We start from the raw sequence: 17,028 nt of genomic DNA, 5'->3' as shown, positions 1-17,028 counted from the left end.
TCACGGTAACCATCCCACATGAATTTATTATTATTTTACAGAAATAACAATAAATTAGGCCTAATATTGTATTTTGCTGGAAATTATTACACTGTAAATTATATTTTTTTTTGTAAGGGGAGACCCTGCTGAAAAACAAACAAACAATAGAAACCATCACAGAATTTCTAATGGTTTCCTCTTAAAATACCATTACAAACCATCAAGTGTTAACCATTAAAACCATCACCTAATGGTTTCAGTTTCAGTGTTGCGGTTTTCCCGCAGAAATGGGCTACTTAAACTGCTGCGGGTGCATGTGGGGGTTCTCCTTCAAACAATGTAAAAATGTTTTTTTTGTTATTTTGTTTTATTCCATTACTTTAAGTAGTAGGCCTATGGTATTTTGGCCAGCAATTTCTGTGTGTCGGATTCGTTTGGCCTACTATCATAAGCGATGTAGGAGCTGAGCACATATAGCTGATGATGATGATGAGAGGGTTCCTCCCCCCCTAAACACTCATTGAACACATGCACACATGCCCACCCGCTCATTCAGTCACACCACTGATGCACTGATCAACATGGGCTCCTGTGCAACCTGTTACTGCCAACATGAATGGAAAATATTACAACTCTGAATGATTATCTTTTCATTTTGTATTCGTTTAGTGAGAGAAATCTTGTCAGTCAGAATCTGCCGAGACTCGAATGCAGCGCATGGAGCGCGGCTGACGTGCATTGAGTGACAGGAGTATTGATCTTAATATGAGTTGGGTAGCGGAACCCGCGTGAAAGACGCCGTATTTTTTAGGACGGCGTTTTCGACTTCGGGAATTAAACGACAGGCTTCGCACGTATATCCTACCCATAGAAATTCATCATCAAGCCTGTATAATTCTTCTGGACGTCGACTAAGCGGTAAGACATTTTCTTGTTCAAGAAGAGACGCTGATACTATTTCTAAATCACTGCCTAGTCTTCATAAAGCATGAAAAGCTCGCGTGTATTTGTTTTAACGATGTCTTTCACCACATTTAATCGTCTCATGCGCTTATCACATCCGGTAGGGTAAAACCAGCATTGAGGTTGCTCATTGCGCTCCTATTAGTACCTACGCATTTAACAGATTCATCACACAGTTAATGAAACAATGTAATTTAAACGGGTATTGTGTGAAATGAGTAGCTTCCTAAGCCTTCAGAAAGTAAAATGTGACCTTGGTGTTGTGAAAAGCTCCAGTACAGCTGCATATAAGGGAAAATGGGACTGTGAATATTATTATTTTTTTTCAGTGTCATGACTTGAGTAATGAACCACTCAGTGTCAAAAATGTCAAATTATAAAGTAAATGGAAAATATTACAGTAAAACCTGTTAATTAGTTATCTGTAAGTTAGTTTAAGATATTGTAACAAAAATTTTACAAAAACTTAGTTCACCCAAAAATTCTGTCATCATTCACTCACCCTCGTGTCATCCAAACCTCTAAGTCTTTTGTTCATCTTTGGAACACAAATGAAGATATTTTTTAATACAGTCAGAGCTTTCTGTCACTCCACTGACAGCTACGCAACTGACACTTTGATGTTTCAAAAAGTTCATAAAGAGATTGTAAAACTAAATATGAATAGAGCGGTTTAGTCAAAATTTTCTGAAGAGACAAGATCACATTATATGATAAACAGATTTAATTTAAGCTTTTATTTACATAAACATTAATCAACTCACACATCAGTTGTGGTAAACGTAAGCTCATGCATGTTCACTTGATGTGTGAGAAACAATGAGGTTCATTCTCGTGTTACGGAGCACGTTTGAGCTTCCGCAAGAACCAATGAGGTTCATTCTCATGTTACGCAGCAAGTTTGAGCTTCTGCAAGAACCAATGAGGTTCATTCTCGTATTACAGAGCCCGTTTGAGCTTCTGCAAGAACCAATGAGGTTCATTCTCGTATTACAGAGCACGTTTGAGCTTCCGCAAGAACCAATGAGGTTCATTCTTGTGTTACGCAGCAAGTTTGAGCTTCTGCAAGAACCAATGAGGTTCATTCTTGTGTTACGCAGCACGTTTGAGCTTCTGCAAGAACCAATGAGGTTCGTTCTCGTGTTACGGAGCACGTTTGAGCTTCTGCAGGGACCAATGAGGTTCATTCTCGTGTTACAGAACTAGTTTGAGCTTCTGCAAGAACCAATGAGATTCATTCTTGTGTTACGCAGCAAGTTTGAGCTTCTGCAAGAACCAATCAGGTTTGTTCTCGTGTTATGGAGCACGTTTGAGCTTCTGCAGGGACCAATGAGGTTCATTCTCATGTTACAGTGCAAGTTTGAGCTTCTGCTCGTGTTACGGAGCACGTTTGAGCTTCCGCAAGAACCAATGAGGTTCATTCTCGTGTTACGCAGCACATTTGAGCTTCTGCAGGAACCAATGAGGTTAATTCTCGTGTTACGCAGCCAGTTTGTGCTTCCGCAAGAACCAGTGAGGTTTGTTCTCGCGCATCAAACAAGTTCGGTTGAGCTTCTGTTTATGTTTGCTTAAGTTTATATGTGAATAAAAGGCTAAATTTGATCTGTTCATCATATAAAGCGATCGTGTCTCTTCAGAAATTTGGACTAAACCGCTCAATTTAAATGGATCAATGGTAGTTGTGTGAACTGTCAATGGAGGGACAGAACTGGCTTAGATTTAATTAAAAATATCTTCATTTGTGTTCCGAAGATGAATGAAAGTCTTACAGGTCTGGAACAACATGAGGGTGAGAAATTAATGACATAATTGAATTTTTGGCTGAACTAACCCTTTAAAGGGATAGTTCACCCAAAAATGAAAATTAGCCCATCATTTACTCACCCTGAAGCCATCCTAGGTGAATATGGCATTCTTCTTTCAGAAGTTATATGAGCGGAGTTATAATGAGCGTTCATCAAGGTTATCAAGGGTTCAAGGGTTTGGTGTAAATCGATGCGTAGGCCGTCTGCCGGAAGCTAGTTATTTTAGTCGATAAAGTTTTGAATATGGATGTTTTTCTTACACGAACGCATCGCTTCGCTTCAGAAGGCCTTTATTAGCCCCCCAGAGCCATGGAGCACTTTAATCATGAATAAATGCGCTTTGGTGGACTTCCAAAGTCATACAGCCATTCACTCCCATTATCAAGCTTGGAAGAGTCAGGACTTTTTTTAAATACAACTCAGATTGTATTCATCTGAAAGAAGAATGCCATATACACCTAGGATGACTTCAGGGTGAGTAAATCATGGGCTAATTTTCATTTTTGGGTGAACTATCCCTTTAATTTCAAAATTCTGAATTACTTTATAATTTACATTAAACTTACCAGTTACCACAGAAACTGATTTCGCCAAGTACATGTTCCTGGATCAACATCTTTGTTGATCCTGGAACAATATTCCATTCAACCAATCAGATTTGAGGGTCAAATGTACAGTTTATGTCAAATTTAGTCTTACAACCAGGGTTAGGTGTTTCTACATTAGTCTTATTAACCTATCTATTTCCCTTTGATTTTAGGGATAAGTTACAAATTTTGGCATCAAATGTAGTTTGTCTTTATGTGCTCTATCTTTATTATTATTGACCACAATTGCTGGAGAAGTCAACTTTGATGAAGTTTAAGTCATCATGTGGCCTTCCATTGAACCACATGTGTTATTCCCAGTAATTTAATTACATTCAACAATAAAAAACAGATTCTAATAGCTCAATAAATGGCATCTCATAATGCTTGTTACATTAAAGTTCTGACAACACTTGCAGTTTATAATAAATTATGCCACTCATTCTGTTTCTTCACTACAGGTAGCTTCCCAGCCGTATGAAGCAGGCAGCCATTAAGAAGCAATGCTCTTTTCCTACAATTTGCTGATAAGGACTTGGCGGTTGTGAGTGGGGTTGTGGCAGCAACGCTGTAACTGTGACCCTCGCCAATATGGTTTGCAGTGAACAGAGTTCTGGCACATCAGTGCCCAAAAAGGAAACACAGACCCGCAAGAAGCGGAAATCCCGCCCTCAGGGTCTACCTTCTCCTGCCCTTTGCTGTGCATGCGGATTGTGTATTATGTTGGCGGGCATCAACATCACCTTAGTGGGCGCCTTCGCCTTCAGCACGCTTGTACCCTCTAGCAATCCCCCAATCATCATCGGACCGATACTCTTGCTGGTGGCGTTCTCCTTCTTTGGGGCTTGTTGCATCTGCAGCCGCTTGCCTCCGCCTCAGAGCTCTCGTCGGTCCAAAGCAGGTGGCGGTCTGGGCTTTATGGGTCGGGGCGGAGGGGGATTAGGTGGAGGGGCAGCATTTGAGATCGAGACCAGCGAGCACACAATGCAGGACACCACAGCTGTGCAGCTCAGCCCCACCAACTCCCCCTGCTCCTCTCACGCCTCCAGCCCCGAAAGAGAGGCTCCCGCCACTGCCGCCAATGCCACCGTCCCCGCCCCGGAATACGTCCCTCCACGAGCCTGCAAGCTCTTCACTATGGAGGCCAACGGACCCAGCTCAGCAGCCTTTTCTGCTTCTACAGGGGGTGGAGGGGCGGTCCGGCTCACTTTGCCCTCAGACTGCACCGCCACTTAAAGCTACCAATTTAAGTCGCTCTCTGAAGAAGGGCTGGTATTACGTTATGTAAATAGTTTTCAGAAGAGAAGACAAGCACTGTGTGTGAAGAATTCATTTGATTAGCACAGCTGGCTCGCGCCACGAGGTGCAATAACAATTGAAACGTTCGCATAAATCCAGCAGGTTGCTTTTTGGAGTCCGTGAGGCCCAAGCCATGTGTTCCCTAATAAAAATGACAGAGGTATGTGAGAAGCATATGAAGAGCTTTTTGTGTTCTCTTATGCTCTCGTATCCAAAGAGAGAGAGCCTTGAAAGGTGAATCACTGTGGCGTGCTTCACATATTCATACTGTGCCACTGTTACTCAGAGCATTCACAGTTACTGCGCTCAGAAGAGACAGAATCAGCTGTTGTGTAAAGATGGCTTTGGAGACGAGCCTAAGAAACAGAACGGAGAAAGACATTAGACTGCGCATTGTCATATGTCAGTGCACAGACCAAAAAACAGAGTTTTTGGATGTTGTATATTTTCTCTTAAATATTTTGTCTTTGTCATTTTAAACATTAAAATACATTCAAGGGTAAACAGTCTTTTTTCGATGACACTCTGTGGCCGAACACTTTGGATTTTGTCTTTATCGGATGCTTAAAAAAAACCGCGACACTGTGCGGAAGTACTGATGTTTTTTTCTTGTGAAACGAGAAAACGAGGTTGCTAAGCAGTGCCATAGTTCGAGTTCAAATTGGACAGGTAGTTCGACTTCAATGACAGACGGAATAAACACTTTTATAGAAATTAAAATTATAAGCGTATCCACGTTATTCAGCTTGTACTCGTTCTGTTGTTGCAATTTGTTTGTTCATGAGAGATGTGACATTATTTAATGAGCCAACAGCCCATTTTTCTGTGAAAAAGAAACTAGCCGCAAGCCTTCAGTCTTTATTTTACACTGTGGTTTATAATGCTGCCAAGTAAAACGATATTTCTTTCCCTTATGATTGCCAAAGGCTGTTTTCTCCTCCTAGTATCCCTCTTCTGTTGTCAATACCTGTCTAACGTCAACAGCACAGTAACATCTGAATATACTGCCTACATCTGCTCACAGTATACCTCCACAAAATGTCTCTGTGCCCCCTGGTTTTCCTTTGCCATTTGAAAGCAAGAGCCAGAATTGTTCTCAAACATGCCCTCCATCACTGACCCACACTGATGGTTCAAACCAAACAGCGAAATAATTTCCCTCATGTTGATTCTACCAGAGAGTTCAGCTAAAAGCAGCTTTCGGTCGCCGAAAAAGCAAAGGACATTATCCAGTTATAATTTTAAAAAAATGAATACGATCTAATGAAGTTTTTAAAAGTAGCTACGGTTTTAGATTTTCTCTCGTTGTCATATTCATCAGTTCCAACCAGATAAAAGGGCTGATTTTTAATGTAATAATTCTGTACTGGTGTTTCTTTTCATTTGCATCCGTTCATGTACTTTCAGCTGTGTAATATAGTGCTGTATATTTATTATAAGTCATATGGGTGATGAGTGTTGAAGAAAGTGCAACATGTACTGCATGCTTACAAAAAGTGCATCAAAAATCCTCAATGAATTCAAGAGAAACATTAAACTCATTGATCCGCTTGTTTGTCACAGGATTGTGAGCTTTCCGTGTAGTTTTAGGGAAACAAGAAGTTGGATAGGGAGCCGTGGAAACATTGGCATGCTTATATAATATCAGACCCTACAAACTACTGTACGTCCACCTTTGTCTGTAAGCTGCTATTTGCCATCTACACATCTGCTATAGTCTGAATGAATTGAATGCTGCCTTAATAATGACAGTGATCTCAGGATCAAACCAGCGAGGGCTACTCAAATGTCAAATGAGAACATTTGTTTATGTGGTATTGCTGTGTTTATAGAGATGTGGTGTTCATTACTTTCTACCATGTGTGTTTTCAAACAGGTATTTAAATGGAGGGAAGTGCAATGAGATGCGGGTTGAAAGGTTTTGATAATGGCGATTTGCGTTATTGTTATTAATTTGGCAAAAGGCCACGTTGAGTAAAATGTTTTAAGTATTGTTGGCACTGAAAAATTGAATTGTGTGTTTTGTAAGTTGTACACATCATAATTATACACTGTTTAACTCCCACATGCATAATTCAATTAGAATTGTGTCCACACCTGTTTTGACTCCTGTCTTTTCTGAACCCTTCTCTTTGTTCTTTTGAGTATATCTGTGAAAAAAAGTGTTACATTAGATAATGAAAAAACACTATTGGCATGCCAGAATATACATTAAAAGCAAGATTCTTAAATGCTGTTTGACATTTTGTCATTTCAAGCAATATAAAACTGCATTTGATGTAACGTGTGGCTACAATGGTTGCGAGGCTGATCCCATTTACTTCACTGGACTGACATGCTATATGGATAGCTCTCTCAAACAAGAGGTTCAATTACTTTTCACATATGCTTACCTGTTAAGAAAATAGTATGTGAAGAAGCAAGCTCATAGCTGAAACTGTTATTAACTCGGATGTTCACTTTCTAGTCTCAAAACCAAATTCAGCCACTAGAATCTAAAAAAATCATGAATATAAAAAGAATTTCACAAGGTTTAGTGTGATTTCGTACAATGTGATTTATACAAATTTAAAAAAAAATTAAAGCTGCAAGCAGCATTTATCGGGGTTCAAGCATTTAAGGCCTTTAAGCACACAAGCATCAAAAGACATAAAATTTTATTTAGCAAACTTTTAACCACTGATATCATAGATGGTAAAGTGAATTTACAGCCAATACAGGCAATTTACCATAGGAAATATATGGTTTTCAAAGCTTTTTGACAGTTATAGCGCCACCTATGGTCCGATCTCCATAAAATTGTGCATGCTTGTTAATGATGACATGCAACACATGCTCATCAATTTTGGTGAAGTTCTGAGTTTTCATTTGGGATTTATAGGCTTTTGAGTGTATTTTGCCACGCCCCTTTTCTAACTGGCCCTGTTGCAGGCACCCAAATGCAAAAGTTCAACTTTTTTTCGATAATTATTGATCTAGAGAGTCCAGAGAATTGTCCTAGACTGGTCTGGTTCCGATCGGGCGAAAAACCAGGGACTAATTCGCAAAAACTTGAGTCTAGGTCAAACGGCCTAAGAGTTATGAGCGATTTTGTACTTTTGGTTGCTGTAGCGCCACCTATGGGCCAATCGGGGTCATACTCTGATAGGTTGTCCCCAAATTGAGGCCTACCATCTGGCCAGGTTTCACGTCTCTAGGCCTTACGGTTTGGCCTGCACGATGCGTTTTACGAATCCTTACAATTACAATAGGGTTTCAGCATTTCATGCTTGAACCCCTAATAAAGAAAAAAGTAAGCAAGAAGGTCCACCCCTAAATGTAACTGTCAGTGGGGTGTAAGCAAATTGTACAAAAACGTACAAAAATAAGATCGTACAAATTCATATGAATTAGCCATCAATTCAACAAAACATAAAATAGTTACAAATTGTTGAGCGTTGGCTTTATAAGAGGTTCACACGATAGATTTACTAACCATCTTTAAAGCCCCCAAGAAATTCACAATTCTTGCTTTTTTATGGAATACTGCATTCATCATTTCATTCAATTATTTATATAGCACAAATAAACACATTGTGTAATGTAATCATTATTAATAATTTATCTGTGCACATCATTATTTTCTTTCTAAAATGATGTAAAATTCAGCATGATGATGGGTTCACTGGTGCAAGGGGACATGAGATCACACAAAAATGTGTTGTCAGTTCAACTCAGAAAATGTACTTCATGTGGTAACATCTAAAATAACTTGTTTTCCACCTTGATTACAAATACACATCATTATGCACAATGTATATAATTGTAAGCCTAGTAGATTGTAGAGTGTTTGCCACCAATGGTCTCTACGATCAACAACAGCTCACGATGCTTTTAAGAAATGCAGCCCTGGGCAGTGGATCTGTACTTCCCAGCATGCTTTGCAAGGGACTGCATTAGGAGAGTAAATTTAGGAAACAAGTAAGTGTTATTTTATGTTAGTTTATGTTAATGTTTAATGTTCAGTTTTGTTGGGCATTTAGGAGTTTCTGTTATTGAATTGTGTGGCTACCATTGTGCTTAGGAGTAGCACTGTCAATTGTGATTTGAACTTTGATGCAACATAATGTGTATAATAACCCCAAATCATTCAATTTCTCATTGAAGCAAAAATTGCCAATCAGTAAGAAGTGGACAAATACAAACCTTTTCTTCTTCTTTGTCCTTCAGAGCATCTCCTGTATAGCTGACACAAATTATGACTATACTGCCCTCTATAGGTGTGGTGCAGTCGTAGCGTGCATGTGTCCATCCTGAGCTTTATTGGAAATTGTATATTGGGGTCAATGTAACTCAACTGAGTTAAAACAGCATACCCTTGTTTTATGTTAGCCTGCATAAACCTGATTGAATTAGGTTACAACCACAAAATTAGAATTTAGGTAGAATCAGGGTAGAAATACCTCAAAGCAACAACTGCACATTTTCACTTTTTACAGTGCAGCAATAGCAAACCACAACTATCCAACAATCCAATCAATTCCTGATGAACAAAATCAAGTCCTGCCCTACATTTTTTCTTGTTTGAGAAGCTGTTTCACTTGGATGTATGTCACAATAGGGAAGAAAACACTATTGTAACTTCCGCTTCATGCCGACTTTAAAGAGTACCACTTGCCTGCAGCTGAATATCCCAGTATATCAGGGGTGTCTTACCCTACCCTGGAGAAAAAAAAAAAAAAAAAAAATCGAAATTGTAAAAAAAAAAAAAAAAAAAAAAAAAAACTACAATTTAAGACCAAAACCGCGTCACATAACTGTAAGAGTTGAACTGATTATGCGCTTGTTTGTAAGGAAGTTTGGGAATTATTAGCTTATGCTGCCTTCACGTGCTAACGGAAATTTCCTACTCCCTACTTCTGAAGTTGTGATTACAAGTTCTTCGCATGTAAGTGCTGTGTTGTTTGGAAAGAACAGAAACCATGGAGGACACCAGGTTTATTCTTTCCTGTTGGTAAAATCTTATTAAAGCCAAAATGATACTTAACCTTCCATTCAATGGCAAACATTCACCAGCTATTTTTGCTGTGTATAGGCTAATAATACGCTTCAAATGATTATTCATATTTGTAAATATGCACTAGTTTAACAACGAGACAAGGCGATGTAGCGGTTGTGAAAAAAAAAAACGAATAAAGAATAGTCACAGCAGCAAGTTGGAGCTAAACTCTGCAGGACAGTGGCCCTCCAGGACCGAGTTTGGGCACCCCTGCAGTAGGCCTATATAAAGGAGACTGTGGCTAGTTGTTTGTGACACTGCGAAGTTGTAGCAATGGCTATATCTCGGTAAATAAAAACGTCCAATGTGTGTTATGGTTTCAAACACCTCATTCAACCCCCTCTTAAATTAACGTAGCCTAACTTTTGTGCTCCAAGCTAAATTTTTGCTAAGGGGAACACAATACAACCACACTGCAAAACAGACAAGTCAACTAGCCTATAATATGAACAACTAGGCTATATAGGCCTAATCAAATGTTGTTACAAGTTTAAAACATTTTTGTTTCATCCACTGCTATGTTCGTCCAAACCACGTCAACCTGTTTTCAATTTGTGTAAATTTTTTGAAGACAACACTTGAGATGCAGAGTTAATACACCTACCATGCTGATAACATTAGGCTACACTCTTATGGTTGCTCGTGAAGCTGTCCGTATTGTGGAAATTCGCTTCAGCTCATATAAATGCAATGTTCCAATCAATCCAGCCCGAAATGCTGAGAAAGAAAAAGAAAATTTGTTATGTGTGTGTGCTTAATTGTCAATTTATAAAACGTGACTGTGTTCTCCAACGGATTTTACTGGCAGACAGCGCCCTCAGTCGGTCTTTCATGAAACTACAGGTCAGAAGCATCAACTAAATTTAAAAAGAATTAAAGTCCGCGTGAACCGGAAGTTGCAAACGACTTTTCTCCAATGTTGTGAGGTATTTCCCAGTGAAAAGGAATATTGAACAGAGAGCAGGGTTTACTCTAGCGCTCCTCCTCTCCATCTCTGCTCAGACTAACGGTTTGAGGGGAGTGGTTAAGCGTTTCCCAACCCAAGCTGTCAAACCTACATCATCAGAGAAGGAACGCCATTCCAGACCGGAAGTAACTTTTCAGACTTTGATTAAAGATTACGACGGCAAACAATTTTTTTTCTGTGTATTAACTTGAACGGATTAATTTTTCACCATAAGACTAGTAATATGCGCTAACTAATTAAATAGGGTCAATTTTGATTTCAGGACTTTAAATATGGTTCATGACAATCTGGTTATTAAAAAATACTTACCTACTAAATTATTAAAAAAAAAAAGATTTAATATAAAAAATATATATATTTAGTTGGCACTTCCACACTCCTTAGGCATCTCTAAGCTCAGCTTTTTTGGTTCAAAAACATTCTCCGTTTGTTTCAGTAGTGAAACCTTTTTCCACCAGAGGGTACTAGTCACAAATTTATTATAACACTAGAATATTTTAGCTTCATCTGAAACTACACAATATCTCGACCAGTTCCTTTGAGTTGTGTCTGTTAGAATAGATCAAATAAAGCGAGTTCCTAATCTCTGATGCATGTATTGTTCTAATAAGTATGAAAAACACAATAAGTCTGAATGACAGTAAATTTGACAGTAAATTTGCTTCATTACCACATTAAACCATATTAAGCTTTTCTCTCCATTGGGAGAAGTGCAAATACCATGTGTATTACATTTTTGCATATGCATTAATGTATCTGAATCACATGCCATCTTAAACATGGTAAATAAATTAAGTATGTAAAATAAAGCTGCTGATCTGCTGCTAATAACGACAAACCTGTCTTGATCTGTACTTTACCTGTATAATAAAATTTGTATTTGTAACATACATTTTACAATAATTTGTCGTAGAACAATAGCAGAGAAAACAAGACAAGACATTCCTTTATCTCTTTTGATATTTCAGAAGTGTACTCTTTATACTAGAGATGTCATTAGGTTCATTTAGTGATTACACATTCACATAACACATTCACAATGCTATCTCTTTTTACCTGAACCATTTAATTACATTTTGTGATGCAATAAACTGCTCGCATTATCATACCCACAGCTGTTTCAATGTCAAGATGATTTGATCAAAGAGCAAAGTTCTCTTGAAGTACTTTAGTGTAAGAGTTTATCTGGCCATGCTCTAGCTTCTGGCTGGATTTAATAAACGTGTTTATCAGCAGCACTGTCTCTTAATTCAGCTGTCCTCGGAAACCATTCTTAGTTACTCAACAGAGTCACTCGGGGTCAGTTGGACTGACGGCACCTCTAAAATACAGCCTGTTTTGAGATTTGTCTTCATGTTCCTTTAAACAAGAACAAGGATAGCTGACACTACTCAGCATGAGCTCTTCTGAGAATGTGTTCATGTGTCGTTCCAGATGTTTGCAACATGTTGGAGGTGTTGTTTTATTACAACAAGCGTAAATATGATTAGTCATATGCTAATCCTGCCCATCATACATGACCCAGCATGACTGTATAATGATTTACAGTCTGTGAGGATGGCAAACCGTGCTGGTGAAATGCAGCGATGTAATGTAGTTGTAATGTGGAATGCAGAGGTCACAGTGAAGGTCGCCCTCCTGATCTACAATGAATAAGCAACTGAAATGCATAAAAGTGAGTAAAAACAACAATCACAACAGTGTTGAATGATGACTATGATTTTTTTCATTAATTCATTAATTTATTTGAACCAGCGATATATTGAAAGAGCAAAACCATATTTTTATGCTATTATATTGCTTTTGAGATAGTGTTGTTATTGTTAACTAAATCTATTTAAAAAGTTTTTGTTAATTAAAATTAAAAAAATGTAACTTTAAAAAACTAAATAGAAATAAAACAAAAGATATATACAATTCAATCTGATTCAAAATATCTATAAATGTAACAGTATTTAAATAATATTAAGATAACACTGTTTTGAGAAATGGTTGATATGGTGTTCATATATGGGGTTTTTTTCAGCCTTGTTTTTTTTTCTTTCATTTTATGATAATTTCTTTATTTTTTTAATCTGTTGTTTGTATAAAATGTAAATATATTCACATATTAACATATATTAATACAACAAATGGGCTATTACTAATTAGATTATCTTATCATAATTTCAATGCTTTCAAAAATTTCAATCATATTTATTTAATCATATTATTTGTTTCCATGATGATTCTCTTATTTTAAGATTGAGGGTCTGTGGAAATTCACACACTATATGCATAAGAGGCATATGAAGATACGATAACATTTATACATATACATAAGAGGCTTATGAAGATACGTTTTCAAGTCAGTTTAATGTGACCTAAACATAACAAAAAGCACAAACTTGATTCGAAATCTTATTTTTCTGCTCCAGCCTTGTGTATTTCCAAGTGAATATTCTCTCAGAAGAACTGGCAAATTTTAGTGTGGTTTTTGGGATGCGGCAGCCTGGGAAGTGAAGGTGCAGAATGCTAATGAGCAGTGGATTGAATGAATGAGTCAAAATATGTTTGGACAGTCTGTTACTAATTACCACTGCATATGCATTCTTGCAGAAGCACGTTTTCATACACAATTGCCTAATATGATAACTGGCACCCAGTCTTGGATGGCCCTTTCATGCAACCACATGCAAATGTAAGTGTCATGTACACTGTTTGTTAGAGACTTGTTTGTAATTTGAATAGGCCCAAAAACAGCAATAGTAATGACTAAAGAGTTGTTATGCTTAGTCAGGAATATATGCATAAGGTGTCACTAATGAACAGTCTCAACACCTATGAGATATTTTATTCACTAACCTCTTCTTTTAACCCAGATTTGACTAAACCTACCAAACGAAGTAGAGTAGGAGAGTTGCACTGTCTGCAGATGCGTGTGACTCTGTTTGTGTGACAGTATGGCGTGATTCTCTTGTCTGAAATCCCTTGTGCTCCCCTGAGGGACAGACGGGGTTCCTCAGCTTTCCCGATCCGCTCAGAACTGGACCGTGGCGGTTTTTCTCGGGAGAGAGTGTGTGTGTGTGTGTGTGTGTGTGTGTAAGAAACCTCGTCTGTGTCCCCAGCTTGAGTGCGTCAGGGAGGGGCTTAGAAAGAGAGAGAATAATCAAGCAGAAGAGATTAAGGAAAGACGAGCCGCAAGAGTTCAATGCAAGCAGACAGCGGTTATGTAACTAACCCAGCTCTTTAATACGGAGTATACTGGGAAAGACCAGTGGAGACTGGAGCTCTCGCATGAGAATGGCCTCACTGCTGTTTATCAGTTTACCATTATTTGAAGACAAGTATGTCTTTGCTTTGTTCATCTGGCATCTTGCTGATGTAAAATTGGATATGATAATATTCATAATGTGCATACATATCAATATATTATCTCTCCTGTCTGGATAGAGGTGTATATGCACTGTATTAAAAATATTATGCAAATCATGTGTCCATGTTCTTTATGTGCAAATTTGGGTCACAACACGAAACTGACACATTTTTTGCAACACCAAAGCTATGCAATTTGGACTGAAAATATAGATCTTCCAATATTTTAACATTTATTAAGTGCATTTTCCTTCTAGTTTTTTTAACATGTAATTGTTATCATTTTTTTCTTTCGACTTTACATTTTTATTTGACTGTCCCTATGCAGCAGTGTTATTTTGAATATTATTTAAATATTATTATAGTTTTTTGTAATATTTTAAACTAGGGTTTTCTGTTTTATTTTAATTATAGTTTATTTTTTTAGTAATTCTGTTATGTCCTTTCACATTTGATTAGTTTTGGGTTTAATATTACTATTTAGTTTCATTTATTTTAGTTTCAGTTTTAGTTTTGTATTTTCAGTTAGTAATTTCAGTTAGCAGCCGAGGAAAAAATTCTCATTTTTGTTTACTTTAAGTTTTTCATCTGATATTTTTGTTTTATTTTATTTCAGCTTTATTTCGATTAACAAAAATGGTTTAAATGGTTTTAACTAATGATAATAACCCTGCTATGCAGAAGAAGTAATAATAATTTCTTTAAAATTGATATAGATAATATTTACAACGTAACATTTTTTTATTGGTGATGTTTGTTTAGATTGCAACATCAATGCTGTAATTTAAGGTGTGGTTAATTTGCACAGAATTTTCCAAGAATGTCAGTGCACAGGCTTCTGTTGCAGGGAAACACTGTGATGGGAATTAAAGGGCACCCTGGCACAAAAACAAAATGTGTGAGAGTTTCATATAAACTGTTTAATAAGGAATTTTTTTTTTTTTTTGCTCATCAAAGCCATTAGGAATACCAATGACCCTAGACAAAGAGTAGCCTACAACTCTGACCTCCCTCCAGCCTATAGTAAGCACAAGTTATACAAATGATCCACTGCTGTTGCGTAAGCTTCTTTTCAGACCCCTCAATGCGAATCATCAAAACACATCCTGAGAAATACCATTGATGTGACTGACTGCACTCTTGCTGCTTTTAAACAGAAGTACTTTACTATGAGACGAGATGCTTGGCAGAGATTCTGTGTTGCTCTGGCCATTAATATCTTACATGGGCTTTCCTTTACAAAGAGAAACTGATCAATGACGTTTTATTTTTGTCTATATGATGAGGTAATGGCTCTTTCATGCATGCATGAGATTGATCTAACTGTGACCCTTTGACTATACATATTCAAATAGATCAATAGAACGTGCAGCCCAAAATAGATTTGGTAAGAACAAAGTACACTTGGCATATTGCCAAGTTAAATTATTTGAATCTTATAAAGTCCATATTTGCTTAACATGCTTGTGTACTTTCTTTTGTAGGCCTATACTTGGTTCAGTGATCTAATATTAACTTACAAGACTTTACTAGAAACAGGATGACAGCATGGATTGAATTATTGATCATTTTGCTTAATATTTAGCTCACCAAACGCGAAGAACTGGCGCTCCATTCTGCAGGAGATTCACCCGCATGGCATCATGATGGATGGGATTGGTAAACAAGTTGCGCTACCACTGCTCACCAGTAGAGGCCTCCACCACAGCACAGATCTGATGTGATGAATCAAACTGCTTCAAACTGGTTCACAGCTGTATTTTAAAACGATGCCTCTTTTCTTCTCATAAATACTTTTTCATTATTATTATTAGACTGAAATATGCAGTCATCTGAATCAGCAATCAAAATCCCAACACATTTAGATGTGTATATTATGATGAAATAATATTAAGATATTATTAAAGGTAGCCTATGTATATTGTCTAGCCTATTATGGCCCAAAAAAGTTGCTGTTGCTGTTTGTATTTAAATAGGCAAATGCTTAAAACTCTATGATTGGATCATTACTGCAGTGATTGTTATGTTATATGTTTGGCAGCAGTTATTCTAACCCTAATTGATGGGGTGTGTAGTTTTCATTTCTTAAACAACCATGTAGGAATACACATCATGTCCAATGCCAATGTCAAGATTCATCAGGCTCAAATTGTGAAAGAATGGTTAGGAGGGAGCATGAAGAATCATTTTCACACATGAATCGGCACCTCTGAGTCCAGGCCTTAAATTCATTGAAAGTCTGGGATGTGCTGGAGGAGACTTTACAGAGTGCTTGACTCTTACATTGTCAATACAAGATATTGACCAAAAATTGATGCACCTCTTGATGGAAATAAATGTTGCGATGTGATGTCTAATGTTCCTCCACAACGGATGGGACGTCTTTCTTTGCACGAGCGCAGGTCAAGGTCCCTGATTCACCTGTTTGAAGCACTTCATTCTCAATTGCTGAGCAGTAAACTGGCTAAATAGCTGGTGGCAAGCCTCCATTAGCTCATCAAGATTGATTATACAACAGGTGTGTAGGGGAGCCACTTAAATAAATGATGATTTGATGGGCTCTGTTGGAAGGAAGCAGTGCTGTAATAAAATATCAGTGAAAGCTGGTGTTTGAGAGCAGACGAGGAGCACAGATCAAACAGTGTAGTGTGTCTATTCTTCCCAGGAGATGGGCTGAATGGATGCCACATTGATGGAGAACTGTGTCGGTTTGCTGGTGTGGTCAGTTCTCCGCTCATTACCAGCAGGATCTCATCATCTCGCTCTCTCTTTTCTAAAAGGATCCCTCAGAGAGAAATAAAAGGGGATGCTTTACACTTTAATGACTTTCCCACAGTGCTCCCCAAAAAAACAAACAAGCTCGATGCTGTGACCGGGAGGAGCTCGTCTAATGAGACCGAAGAATACTGAGTCCAGTGTCTGACCAGTCCTGCCATCAGCTGCCCTTGCCAAGAGGGGGAATAATCATGCCTTTATGTGGACAGGGACCTCCGGGGACAGCTTTCTCATTACGTCCCCCCTTCATCACCCCAT

At 37.9% G+C, this 17,028-nt stretch overlaps 1 protein-coding gene and 1 long non-coding RNA gene across 4 annotated transcripts; one reads left to right on the top strand and one right to left on the bottom strand.

Annotated features, from left to right (window-relative positions):
• Positions 1 to 403: 403 nt before the first annotated feature.
• tmem275a (transmembrane protein 275a) lies at positions 404 to 4,594 on the top strand. 2 transcript variants are annotated; one of them, XM_079875740.1, is made up of 2 exons: positions 404 to 900; positions 3,799 to 4,594. In XM_079875740.1, exon 2 carries the CDS (start codon positions 3,929 to 3,931, stop codon positions 4,571 to 4,573), a length of 645 nt encoding a protein of 214 aa, XP_079731866.1. In that variant the 5' UTR covers positions 404 to 900; positions 3,799 to 3,928; the 3' UTR covers positions 4,574 to 4,594. The 2 variants fall into 2 exon arrangements, with proteins under 2 accessions (XP_079731866.1, XP_079731867.1); XM_079875741.1 differs by lacking the exon at positions 404 to 900 and adding an exon at positions 3,164 to 3,224.
• Positions 4,595 to 4,861: 267 nt separating this feature from the next.
• Positions 4,862 to 15,691, bottom strand: LOC307161169. Of its 2 annotated transcripts, XR_013821694.1 has the most exons (4): positions 15,586 to 15,691; positions 10,279 to 10,391; positions 6,734 to 6,786; positions 4,862 to 4,992 (listed from the first exon to the last, which is right to left on the bottom strand). It is a non-coding gene; the product is annotated as an uncharacterized lncRNA (long non-coding RNA). The 2 variants fall into 2 exon arrangements; XR_013821695.1 differs by lacking the exon at positions 15,586 to 15,691 and having other exon boundaries at positions 10,279 to 10,456.
• Between the last annotated feature and the right edge of the window lie 1,337 nt (positions 15,692 to 17,028).

The sequence above is a fragment of the Squalius cephalus genome, assembly GCF_949319135.1.
Source record: "Squalius cephalus genome assembly, chromosome: 7".
NCBI classification, from domain to species: domain Eukaryota; kingdom Metazoa; phylum Chordata; class Actinopteri; order Cypriniformes; family Leuciscidae; genus Squalius; species Squalius cephalus.
The sequence above is the reverse complement of the archived record's forward strand: the minus strand, read 5'-3'. Positions and strand labels throughout refer to the sequence as shown.